General features: G+C 42.9%; 1 protein-coding gene across 2 annotated transcripts in view; it reads right to left on the bottom strand.

Annotated features, from left to right (window-relative positions):
- Nucleotides 1-13,705, bottom strand: part of TNIP3 (TNFAIP3 interacting protein 3) — an 89,230-nt gene that overhangs the window by 15,507 nt on the left and 60,018 nt on the right. The window contains exons 4-7 of one of the 2 annotated variants that reach the window (XM_077140167.1): nt 7,268-7,354; nt 4,296-4,376; nt 2,541-2,606; nt 1,245-1,343 (exon numbers count right to left, since the gene is read on the bottom strand). In XM_077140167.1, coding sequence (XP_076996282.1) covers nt 1,245-1,343; nt 2,541-2,606; nt 4,296-4,376; nt 7,268-7,354 — 333 coding nt within the window. The remainder of the gene's footprint in view (nt 1-1,244; nt 1,344-2,540; nt 2,607-4,295; nt 4,377-7,267; nt 7,355-13,705) is intronic. The other variant, XM_077140168.1, reaches the window with a different exon arrangement.

The following is a 13,705-nucleotide window of genomic DNA, read 5'->3' as shown; positions in this document are numbered from 1 at the left end:
TTTAACCTAATAAAATAAAGATTCCATAATTTAGGAAAATCAAGGTGAGAAAATAGCTATAACATGTGCTAATGTAGGTTATTTAAGGAAGTAACATTTCTAATGCAATTATATAATACAAATTATTAAAGAAATCTATGTTAGGTAATTCGTTTTCTTTAAAAGTGAAAATATTTCCAATTGCTTCTATTTAAATTGAATGGATCTATACACTTAGAAAACAAGACAATCATCTTCTAACTCAGCATAATGTAAAAGGAAATGATTTCCAGTAGAAAGAACGTGGCCCTAACTTCTGTATGAAGAAAAAAATACTAAGATTCCTGGTCACGGTGAAAACGGAAAAGGAAATAACTGTTCTGTGGTAGTAACAGAGCTGCTAAACCTTGCTTTCCTGTGACGCGCTGTGGCACAGCCACAGAAGGAATGGGACCTGGAGTGGCCTTCTGTCTGGGGGAAGAGACTGTGGGAAGACTGCGCACGCTTTAAAATAATGCCACATGACTCATGGGATCCGTAAAATGACTGGGCCCGAGAATATTTACACCTTCTGTTTTCCTTAATTCATATTTTTGAAATGAGAGGCCAGTAGAGCTTGAGACTTTCCTTCTATTTGCCATAATCACCATGAAGTCCAATAACTGAAAGTGAAACTGGAATGAGGAAGTCTGCTTTAGGAGACACCATCATCTCGCTTGTCTTCAGCAGGTGTTAAGAGGACTTCCGCATCTGGAGAGTGGGCTCCAGCCCCGTTCTCCCCTGTGCTGCTTTGTCGCACTGTGAAATCATCTGAGTTCTTCACACTGCAGCTCTGTCATCTCTAAAATGGGAAAACTGCCTTATAGGTGGCTGGGGATGTTCAAGCAAACAGGGGGGGCGAAGTACTTTAAAAAGTGTTATATCTTTGTGATTACAAAAAAGTAACACTCCTCAAAGTTCTCTGTAAGCTGAAAAGTTGCTGTTCAAATGCAAGTATTTGTGATATTACTATTGACACTGTCGATGAAAATAAACGGATGAAAGCAAAAGAAAAAAAAATCCTTTTCTCCTGAGCACAAATGCCCTGGCAAGCTATCACCACATCTGCAGGTGGGCTTTCTCTTTCCCAGCGGACCTGCACACTGGGGGCTGTCTGTGGGGGAGGAGAGGGGGAGGGGAGGGGAAGGCGGAAACGGGCGTGCCAGGGGCGTGCGTCCCGGGTGCGTCCCGGGTTCCGTCGGGCCCTGAGGTCCCGCGCCGCCCACCTGGAGCGGCCGAAGCTGGTCCGGGGACGGGTGGCGCTGGCCGGCGCGCAGGCTGACGAGCCGCTGGGCCGCGTGCAGGTCCCTTCTCAGCTCCGCGACCTGGGGAGGGGCAGAGTCAGTGCCGCCACGCCGCGCGCCCCGCGGAAAGGCCGGTGGCCGAGGCCGGGCTGGCGCTTCGCGGGCGGGGAGAAGCAAACGCCCGGCCGGGCCCGTCTGCGCTCCGGCCGCACCTGCGCAGGGGTGGGCCCTCGGGCGTGGAGCGAGGCCGCCCAGCTGGGCGTCGCGTTTGCACCCCGGGAGCCCGGCGCGGCGCCGAGGGGCAGCGGGGCGGAGGGGCAGCGGGGCTTTGGGGCGGAGGGGCGCCGCGCTCCCGCGCAGGCAGTGCCCGGCTCCACCTCCCCGGCCAGCTGGGCGCCCGCGCGGTGCCCGCCGTCCAGCACAGGGGCCCTGGGCGCGCTCTCGGGCTGAGCCTCTGTCAGCCCGCCCGCGCGCAGTCAGGCCGGAGGGCCGCGCGCATGGCCCTCGGGTCCCCGTGAAGACCCGACCCCTCGGGGCCCCAGACCGCAGGCCACGGGCGCGGCCCCAGCACCCGGCCTCGTGCGCGCCGTCTCCCCTGCACCTGCCGGCGCGGACACCCGGGCAGCGCCGCTCTGCTGCGCACACATGCTCAGGGGCCGGAACTACGGCGGGGAAGGGTCGTTCTCTTTTCCCTCTTTTCGGTGATAGACTGACTTTGAGTTATGAATTGACTCAACCTGTTTAAAGTCATTTTCTCCAACAGAGGTTCTTTCTTGCCAAAGCTGAAACCTTTGGCAGAGAACAAGCTTTACAGAGGAGGGGGCGCCCCTTTCCCTCACACTTCCACTGCTACTTTTTCTTTCTTTAGTGTGAGAAATAACTGATACACCTAATTAAAGAATCAAGAGCCAGCCTCGGGAGATCCACCAGGAACCCTAACCCTCCCTCACGCGTATGCCACGCGCGCGTGTGTGCCTGCTGGGACCGAAGCAGGAGCCGCTGGGGGAAATGGGCACCCGCCCCTGAGATAGCTGTCTCCTATTTTTCGCTCCTTTCCTTAGCCAAGCCAAAGACATTTCACTGACACTGCTCGTTAATCTTCAGTGCTAGGAGACCCGTGAAGTGCTCAGCATCTCCTTCCGCGTTTCTCAGCAGTTGCACATCCTCAGACACCCTCGCGGGGCCGAAACTGAGGAGAGTCCACGCACGCTCGGTCCCACCAGGATTACTGATAAAACGCGAATATCAGGCGAATATCAGGCAGAAAGAGGCAGTTACCTTTCCTTCATATAACTCCTTCATACTTCTAAACTGGTAATCCCATTGCTGGTTCACTTCCAGGAGCTGAAATTATTAAGATTGAATCAATCAATAAAATAGTTTTTCCCATTAGGAAATTTGGCCAAAATGAAACCACTTGTTGAGGTTATTGAGGCTTTGGACACTGTGGACAAGGGCAGTCTTCATCTGGTGAAGTCCGGGTTCAGTCTGGGTGACTGAATTGGACAGAAGCCTTCACAGTTAGTTCACGTATGAAAAACTTCTAAGTCCTTTAAGTCTTGCATAAAAATATTTACCTTGACTAGTCAGCTGAACGATTTATGAGCCACTTTTAACTTTTCAAGGTTATTTGAATTTTCATCTTCTTTATTTAACCCAGCCAGAAACCGGTAAAAATTTTGTAAGTATTGATGGTTTTCCATATTATTTATTAATATATGAAGAGTTGTTTTGCTGGCTCTTTCCATATTTTCTATGTGTTTAACATTATTATTAGAATGAAATATTTCTTCCAGCTTTTCAAAACACAATTTATATTAACAGATTCCAGACCACATTAACTGATGCCTAATGGCTTGCATTAGTATGCTTTTAAAAATACAGCCCGTGATTTGTAATATATATTCTAATGGATAATATCACCTTTTTGTAAGTAAATTTTCAGTGAATAATAGTTTTCTCACAAGAAAATATTTAGAAATATTTTGAAGGTTTTAAAATTATGAATTAAATGAAAAGAACAAAATGCACTGAGGTCTGTGCTATAGTTTTCTTGCATGGGAAGTTTGTGACTTCCTACATTCAGAGAAATTCTAGCCCTTATCAAAATGGGCAAGCACCCAGAAGATAGTCACAATGATAAAAAATAACAAGAATCTCTCCTAATTGAAATACAAAATGCGTAATATAGAACTTAAGCAGTTACTAGGTAACTATGCTGGAAGCAGGTCTGGATATTTAGTATAAGGCTATGCGATACATGATTATATAAAGGTTCCTGATCTGTTAGGATTTTATGAATTAACCTTTCTATGCTGCAGTAACCTTACTCTGAAAGTAGTTCACTAATTTTCCAGGAGGGCACAATGCTCTAATCAGTAGCAGAGAGGAGTAGAATGCCCCATGGAAAAGAACATGAAGGATGTAATACAAATAATTATTTATTAAAGGAGATAAAAAGTGGAAGCATATACAGTGCTAAAATTGTTACACTTTTTCCCTATTCTGTCAAAAAGAATTGAGATTCTAGTATTCATTAGACTCAAAAAAAAAAAACCACAGAACAAACAGTATAATATCTGTCATATTCCCAACAACTCTTTAGAAATAAACATTTTTATGACAATACTGGGTTTGGGTACACAGCCTATGAAGTTATAGCACCTTTAGTCAACTGCACTTAAAGCCACTGAGAATTTGAGTTTCAAGGTGTGTCAATTTGCAAGGTGTAAAGAAAACAGATGATAAGCTGACATGACCCACGAGGGGAAAGACCTAAGTGTTGATAAGGATTATAATTACCAGGGTTTATCACTTTGTCATTTCTCATTCATCAGTGCATAAGCACAGAACCAATGGCTGGTACGTAGGTGAATAGGAATAAAGCATCTGCCTTAGAAATTACAAACACAATTTATCTCCATTAATTCTATGAACCAATTACAAAAATAAAAGGCAAAGTTATACGTTCTCTATTTTACACTCAGCATTAATCCGTGCCACATTTGGGGTCAACTTTTATTTCTAAATTACCTCTTTTCTCTGCTTTTCCAAACACCTTATCCTATGTTCAAGAGAATTTGTGAAGTTCTTTTTTCTTGATGATTGAACACACTTTAAAGAAGAAGATTGAAACAAATTACTCCAAAGTAAACAGGAGAAATACTGTCCTTTGCAAACCCCCATGCATTTGGTCAACTCTAATGTTATTTATAAAAATATCTTATTCCAGCAGTATCAATTCTCATGCCACAGCTATTTTATAAAAAACTGTGGATCAATGTCTTAGACTTTTTACATGAATTAATTACCAAAATAATTTTCTATTAGATTATAAATGTAACTTTATAATAGGCAAGCTTGAAATTAGAATTTCATGAATATAGGTTTCAATATTTTTCCAAAATAATGCCATTTCACAGTATAATGGCGTATAGAAGTCAGGTAGGTTGCATGGATATATTTTAGGTTTTTACACAATAAACATTTCTAAAAAGTCATTTTTGTACAGGTGCCCATGAACATGTTTCTTGAAAGATTTTGAATAGTGGTCCTGGCAAAAATAAAAAAAGTGATAGAACCAACAAGAAAAATGGACAACATTTATAGCAATAATGTGGCAAATTAATTTCATGGCTACAGTAAACTTTTAACGTCAACGGCCAGAACACAAGTACAGTTGGCTAGGTGGGTGCGGGTTATCTGGTACTCGTGATTTTAACCAGTATTTGAATTAAGCCACTGGGTTACACATTTAGAATAATGATCAATCTTTGGCAGAGTAAATTTTAACCAGTTTTCTTCACCTCAGGGGTGGGGGGTTAATTTAGAGAAGAGCAAAACAGCCGGAAATCTGCCTCGAATCTGCTGACATTGACCATGCACGTTTTAGGTGAAGGCTTCCCTTCTCTCAAGCGGAAAGTGGCCTTTCTACTATCTCATCTGAGTCAAAGAAAAATGAATCAAACGCCGAGGCAGGACCTAACTCTGCTGTCCAGTTTCAGGCTCAGCAGTAACTGTGGACTATGAAATTGTTTAGAGATATTCATGAACAGTTAAGAAATATTTTCAAAATGTGTTGGTCTTTGGCTTTACAAGAGGTAGCTTTTTTGCAATTATCATGGGATTTCAAGGACTTTTTTCCTTAGAAATGATTTGTAAAACTTCATGTTCTATCTATTCTCTACTTAATATATATATCACCTTTATAGTGCCTGACGATATTTTACAAGCCTTTAGATATTGGCCCTTAGTTCTCGTAGCTTCTTATTTAGAAGCGGGGCTACATTTTAAAGGAGCTGTTCTTCCATGGGCCGTTTGGTTCTGAATGGACATAATCGAACTTGACCTCAAGAAGCTGGTTTGGCTGATCGCCAAGAGTGACGTGCAAACCCAGGTGACGAGTGTGCTGCGTCCAGGACCCAGGTCTCTCCTTGGTTTGGAGGGTTTCCAGGACACTGACCCATTCTGCATCGGAGCAGAGAAAACCCAAGACACTATGATCTAGACCGTGCGGGAGTCAGTCCTACCTGCATGGGAGTCGGTCCTACCTGCATGGGAGTCGGTCCTACCTGCCTGGGAGTCGGTCCTACCTGCACGGGAGTCGGTCCTACCTGCCTGGGAGTCAGTCCTACCTGCACGGGAGTCGGTCCTACCTGCCTGGGAGTCAGTCCTACCTGCACAGGAGTCGGTCCTACCTGCCTGGGAGTCGGTCCTAAGAGTAGGGCAAGGGCCACTCTGCTTTCACCAGATTTCTTAGGTTACTGTGATGCATACTAAAGTTCAGGACTCCTGTTCCAGACTGTGCTCAGCAACATTAGTATTTTTGCCCCCCAAAAGTCTCCTCTCTATTAATAACAGGCAGAATGTGTGACCGGCAAATACCTCTGTGCCCCTGAATCAGACTGTGCACATTTTTGTTGTTGTCATAGATCATTTTCTCTGAAAAAGATAAAATATCTTGACTCCAGATTTTTATCTTATAAGTAAATGGTTCTGAAATGTTAGATACTAAACCTAGAAAAGAATCTATTTGTAACTGTAGAAGAAATATTTTTCTGAAACTCAGAGCAATCCTCATTCTAAAGGGAGTGGGACAGAAAACCTAGTAACTAGAAATTGCTTGTAAGTCATAATATATCACCAAGGATTTCTCTTGAGATGAGTCAACATTTCAACAAGGCCTATGTGTTTCAGGTGTGAAGAAAATGAGGTAAAATCAAGCAAATACAAAAGTTTGGGGAAACTTTTCATTTATGTTGGCTTTGCTTTCCAGTTGCTAATAGAAAGTGTCTGATATTTTAATAAATACAAAGATTTTGTCATTGCTTGGTTACAGAACTGTTGCTCCTAAAAAGTATAATTTCTATAATTGTATCTGGGCATTTCTTTCTTGTTTACTATATACCCATAACAACTTACAAGGTTTTCAAGTTTTGGCATTGCTCAATTAAATACCTAAGTGAACAGAAGAGTTCCCCTAAGTTTCCCATTCTACCTTGGCTATCTCTAAAAAACATTAAGCATTTTCATTTATTTATTCATTACATACGTACTATGATTATAATCTACTAAGGGGCAGAAATTGAACAAAACCCACTGTATTAGTCATGTACATGTAAATATTTTGCTACAGCTATTCTAATGCTGTAAAATGTTCTTTATCCAAACACCACAATTTTGGTTTCTTTTTAATTTGGCATTTAGGCAAACTCCTCTAAATTAAATGCCAAATGTGGAGCTTATAGAATTTGAGAGCTGAAAAGAAATCTGGAGAAGATTTCATCCTTTCATTTTGTGAAAGAAGAAACAGCCCAGTGGGGTTAAAGGAAATTCAATGGTCACCCATGTACTTTTTCATCAGTAAATAACATTGATTAAAAATATAGAGCAGCTCAGCCAAAGAAAGCAAACAAGCCATTTTCTACTCTCATTAATTGTTACACCACCATAGAAATGCCGTGGATGCTAGACATGCCAATTTGTCCCTAGAAATGTGCTCTTACCTCTGTCAGCTCCGTAGAACCCTCTGCAGCACTCATTCTAGTTCTTACCAGTGCAAAATGTGCTGGGGAAGCTGTTTTTCCTGGAGTCTGGGAAAGCAGAAGGAAAAAGAAAAAAATGCTCTTATGGTGTTCTTCAGGCTGAGACCAAATATATAAAATAAGAAAAAGAAAGTTCCCACAGTTAGCTCATGATAGAAAGGAACAGTGATAATTTTCATTGACAGGGAATTGAGGTGGCTGCATGTGAGCCACGCAGAATGAGATGACAAGCACAGCAACTGGGATTTTAACTTTTCTTCTCTTCCAAACAGGGATTTCCCAGGATGTCTCAAGTAGGCGGGCTGTGACTAAGGCGAGGGGCAGGCCAGTCTTGTGGTATGGGAACTGTCATTCTTCCTTTACTGGCAGTTTCTCCCGCTGGACGAGGAAGTTGCAGGGAAGGGCTGGTGCGCTGGCTCTGCCCTCAGCGGCCCAACTGCCCATACTTTATTGTAGTTCCCAGATCAGTTAGCCAACTGTTGGCTTTTTGGCACCATGATTACTTGATTTCCTAAAGGCAAGATTTTCTGGCATAAATTTCTGAAGGTGAGTTTAGCTGTGCAGCACATAATGAATCGTACACAATTCTATAAGTGCTACTAATTCTCACAGAACCAAAAGAGAAAATAATTAATGGCAAAGGAAAATGGGGCACTGTTCGTAAAGCTCATCTGAATGGATGGCAATGTGTTCCTCGGGTTGAAACTTCACCATAACTTGAATCAGTCGTGCTCCCTGCCTCCTTGGGGTTAAATCCGTTTCCTCCTGCACGTTCTGTTTGAGTGAGTTGAGCACTGCCACTTGGCGGGGCCTAGAGAGGTTAACGCAGCAAACAAGCTTGGAAATGACAGCGATTTGGAGCTGCCCAGATGGGCCGCATGAGGCCGAAGCCCTTCACCTGGGCTCGGGGCCCAGGGCCAAGGCAAGGGCCCCAGAGGGGAGGACGTGTTGCTGAAAGGAGAATAGGAAGAATGTGCAGTCAGTAAATTAATTTACATTTTTCTTTAGACCTGTCTATGAGAAAACCTTATATAAACCAGATAGAAATTCAAACTCTTCAGCAGGGCAGAGCAGATGTCTCAGCTTTGGTGTTCTCTCTTCCCCTTCGCCCGCTCACTTCCCGAGCTCTGAGCCTGGGTTCCAGCCACCCCAATGACGCGCCCTTCATCGCCAAGCCTCCGTGTGCTGCTCTTGGCCTAGCACGTCCCCTCCCGTCCCCCCAGAAAAGCTAGTTACCTCTCCTCCTGTCCTCTGACCTCTACTGACCCTCTGTGGCCGGCGAGCAGAGCCGCTCACCACGCATTGCGGTGGGCTCTTCGCGTGCCCGTGTGCTCGCCTCTGCAGCCAGCCGCCGGCCGAGAACACCGCAGGGCTGAAGTTTGTTCAATCCACGAAAACCCACGTAACCCTAACCCTACTACACACTGTCGGGGTTGAGCCACGCCCCCCGTGGAGACAGGAAGGAGGTTTGGCCAACTTGAATCGGGATGGGGCTTCCATATGACCGGGGGCCTTCCAAAGAGAGAAAACTCAGACGCGGGCCCTCAGACACGGCAACGGGACGAAGCCAGAGAGAAGAGGGCGCCACGGGCTCGGGGAAAGCATGGCGTGGCCGGCCCGGTTTGGGACTTCTAGCTCCAAAATGTGATCCCATGAATTCCCATTCTTTAACCCCACTCGTTGTGTGGCATTTGTCATGGCAGCTTGTGAAGACACACTCCGCATTTATAAACTCAACCAGTTTTTGTGTTTTTTTCCTTTTTGATAGGTTCTTGAACTCTTTTGGGTTAGGCTTAAGTGAAAAGTATTGACACTGACATTTCCTGAAGGCAATCTCTAAAAACACAGATGAGAATCAAATTGTTCATTCAGAGTTCTAGAAGTAAAAGTTATGACCCACACATGATCTCACTTCATGATATCAAGTTCAGATGTTCTGCGGACTGGCCCTTACTAACACTAAACTTTGCTCATCAGAAAAAAAAACTCTAAAGTAAAAATATTTTTCTTCCAGTAAAAATGAAACTTGGTTAAATGTAGTTGGAGGTTCCCTTAAGCCTTATTTAGGTATTCCATGATAAAACCTAATGGATGTTATAACTATGACCTAGAGAAATGGTTTGAAAGAACAATAAGTTGCCAGGAAATACTACCTTAGGCGTTGTTGTTTTTTGAGTCAGTACCCTGCGAAGAATCCTAACGTACATCACTGCTAGGTATGATGCTTCCATTGAACAAAAGTCCTCTACCTTTGCATTTCTCATCACGTTATCTTTGCCTCTTCTGCTATGCAGTTTAACACTCCCAGATTTTCTATTAGTTCCAAACAGGCTTGTGGTGGCTTATGAATAAACAATAACTCTTCTAGAGAATCCCAAGTTTGGTTTGAGAAAGAATGGAAGTTCAAATAGGCCAGACCCAGGAATGAACTGGGTATTTTCTGTTACAGATGCCCTATTCCCCTCACCTTCACCTCCTCCACGTGTGCTAAACACTTCTAGATTCTGTGTCTTTTAGGGAAGTTTTGCCATGAACAGTCTTACTAGCTGAGATAACTTTCAGAGAAACAGAGTTGTGGCTCCATGTTTTCTAGGCTTTTAGAAGAGTCCTCATTTCTGAAGTGACTAAAATATCACGAGAGGACAAAATTAACAAAGTGAAAGTAACAGGGAACTACCAGGCACTGTTCTGTAAATATCATTAGAGTTGACAATAATTTTCTCAAAATTAGTCCAAGAAAGAGTACCACATTCCTACAAATACTGGAGGCATTCCTCAGGGGTTGAAATAAATGTGACTTTTCTTTAACAATATTTTAAGAATGAGAGTTGAAAAGTCAGCTATGCTTCCTAGATCTCTTTTCCAAGAATGTCTAAGTAAATGTGTTATCTAGGTAGAAGATGGGGCATCTAGTTGTGACTAGATCTCTGGAGTGAAATCATTTGGATTCACATCCCAAATCATTCATTACCTGTGACTTTAGGCAAGATGCCAACACTCCCTCAGACACAGCCTCCGCACGTGCCACGGGGAGGTGGCAGCAATACCCACCTAGAGTTGCTGTCTGTGGTGATGCAAGTTCTCAGATGATAATAATACGACATTAATGTTAGGGCCATTGACCACATGCTTATGCGACAAAAAATATGTCTTAGGGAAAGGGCCAACAGTCCACAAATATTTATGTCACTTGCTAAGTGAAAAGCACTGTATGGGTTCCAAAGGAACAAGCAAAGGTCACTACTTCCAATGAAATTAATACATACATAATATGAAAAAAAAAAACAATAATAATGAAAGCCAGAAAATAAATGATAAAAAATAAAAGCTGCAAGAATTCGGAAGAGAGAGAGCTCATTCTCAGCTTTAATAGTTACAGAAGGAGTTGGAATTTCCATTTGGTCTTGAAGGATGGATAGGAATTTGACAGATGGAGAAAGGTGAGCTCTATTGATGTAAGGAGAGCAACTGAAAAACAGAAAAGAAATGGCTAAACCTCAGTATGAAGACGAAGATTCTATAAACCCAGCATAACTAGATTAGGGCCTCATCTATCGCTCTATCTCTCCACGTATCTATCTGAAGTTGATTCAGATATAATTGTGAAAGGCTTTGAATTTCGTAGTAAGGAATTTGGACCTTATGTATGAGCCATGGGGAGCTACTGAAGACCCCTGAATAAAGGAATTTCATGAACAATGCAGCTTTTTTAATAAAATTAAACTTGGAGATGTGCATTATACATGAAATGAGAGAGGCTGGCAGCTGCAATACCAGTTAGTAAATATTCTGAAAAGTAATCTAAAAACATTTAAAAACTTGTGGGAATTGAAGTATTTAACACTTAGTTCATTAGGGCCACTCAGAGGGGAGTATACCCAGACACTCTGGACTCTTATGTAAATTGCCTTCTTGAATGGCTAAGACGTCCTTCCTTTTTTGCCTGTCTAAAATCTATTTCTGGATCTTCGTCACAAAACTTGAGTCCCCATTTTCTCTCCCAGCCTGTATCAAATTCATCAGGACATTTTGTTGGCACTTCAAAAATATATCCAGGGCAGTGTGATGGTGGCTCAGTGGCAGAATTGTCACCTGCCATGCCAGAGACCCAGGTCCGATTCCCAGAGCCTGCCTATGCAAAAATATATATATATATATATCCAAAAAGGAGAGCAGGTCTTTGTTACTAAAGCCTAAGGGCTTTCCAGTTTAATGAGAGAGCAAGATGAAATAACCACACTGCTTTACAACTTTTTCAAAATGGGGACTTTCATCATTTGCTCTCTGATTTGGTTGCATGGGTTTTTTTCACATGGGCAAGCACCAGGAATCGAACCCAGGTCTCCAGCATGGCAGGCGAGAACTCTGCCACTGAAGCACCATGGCCCACCCAGTCATGTGGATTTTTAAGCAAGTGTCCAGCAGTGGTTGAGATCTGACTCTGTGTCACCTCTTACTAGTTATATGAGCTTGGGCATTTCTGGACTGACTCAACCACTGTCCCCTCTCGCCTGGATAACAGTGTCTACGCTGTGAGCCTTTTAGAGCCATTTAACACTATGCCTCTGCTCAGAAGTTCTCGGTGGTTTCCCATCTGAGATGAGTGAAAACACAAGACCTTCCCATGGCCTTCAAAGGCCAAAGCAACCCAGCCCAGACCTCCTGACCTCTCTTCCAGTAATCTCCCATGTGCCCAGTGCTCTATGTCCTGGGCACACTGCTGCCCTTTGAATACATGAGCTTATATCCTCTTGCCTCTGCCTAGAAATATCCTTCCTCCAGATGCCCAGAAATGCCAAAAGTCATCTGCTTATTGAGGCCTTACCTGGCCTCCTCATATAAAATTTTTCCTACCCTGGCACTCTTTACCCACCTTTCCTGCTTTATTTTTCCACAGCACTATATATAACTTACTACATGCTTTTCTTCTGTGTCATTGGTTGTCTCCTACACTAGAATGGAAACTCAATAATAGGAGTTTTTGTCCACTGTTTTCACTCCGTATTTCTTCAGGCTAAAATAGTGCCTACCACACAGTACACGTTGAGCAAATGTGTTGAATACATAAAATAATGAACATATATCTGTGGTTCTCTGGGGCAATGTAATCAGATAAGGAGTCATTAGATAACATAAGGAGTCTGTTATAAATAATACATTTTAAGAAGTAATAGGTGCTAAAAACATCTCAAATATCCCATCATACTTAAGTTGTTTTATTGCCTTTCTACAGCTGTCTCGTGGTTATCGAGGAAGTAGTCACAGTGGGCCATTTATGGCCTTGGGGCATAGAACACCTCAGACCACAGTTTTATTCCTTCAGCCACTCTCAGGGTGACCTAGGACCTCGGCTTCCTTATATGTAAGATGGAGATAATATCACCCAACTCCCAGGCAACTGTCATCAAGAACTGTGACAAGTCTCAGATTTCACCCAACTTACCACCTAACAAGTTAGCTCACTACAGGAGGCTGACAGAAGATATGAGGTTCTTGGATCAGAGACAAAGGATTTATTACTCTCAGGACAGCCAGAAGCATGAGCTTCATGTTCACGTTGGTTCCCCATCATCCCCCAAGTTCGCATCGTCAAAGAGGCTCAGATGAATGTTGGGCCTACAATAGATTTAAGTCGAGCTGAGAAACCCTATGTTTAGAAAACCAAGTCTTTTATAACGGGCTGCAAGCAAACCTACTCAGCATTTGTCCCAGAGGGAAATACTGTCTTTATCATACCGGGCATCACACAAATCTGCCTCTTCTCTGGAGGAAGACACTCTTTTCTTCTACAAATATACTTGAAAAGATTGTCCAGGACATGTCTTCATGGGGGCAGGATTCAGTCACCAGCAGTGTATTTGATTGAACAAAATTTGTTGAGTATCTGCTCTGCCACATACTCTGCTAGGTACTGTGGATACTGAATTGAACATATGCACATGGAAATAAACATGTCATTGGTTGTTCTCCAGCTCTCTGCAGAAGCTGGAGAGATGCAGGGAGAAAGACCTCTTAACATTTATGAGGATTAAATCTGATGAATTTGTAAAATACCCAACATAGCAAAAATGGAGCTTTTATTTTTGAAATGTGGTAAACTGAATCTCTACCTGTCACATGAAAATGCTTTATTTTTCAATATAGATATAGAAAACTTCTACAGCATAGTCTCCATTTGAGAAGGTGTTGAGCTTGTGAAAACCAGACCAATGAAAGAGCGTCCTGGAGAAAATATTCAGGAAACAACAGGCTAGAATAACACATAAGTCTCCAGAGTAGAGTGCATGCTTCGCTCAATGGTACTGGCATTTGGCATTCTCGCCTATTAGAATTTTTTTCCTACTAGTCAGTTCCCACTTCAAATTTCTTCCATTTCTTTTCATAATAAACCTTGAGAGA

Source organism: Tamandua tetradactyla, chromosome 22 (genome assembly GCF_023851605.1).
Source record: "Tamandua tetradactyla isolate mTamTet1 chromosome 22, mTamTet1.pri, whole genome shotgun sequence".
In the NCBI taxonomy this organism is placed as follows: Eukaryota; Metazoa; Chordata; class Mammalia; order Pilosa; family Myrmecophagidae; genus Tamandua; species Tamandua tetradactyla.
The sequence above is the reverse complement of the archived record's forward strand: the minus strand, read 5'-3'. Positions and strand labels throughout refer to the sequence as shown.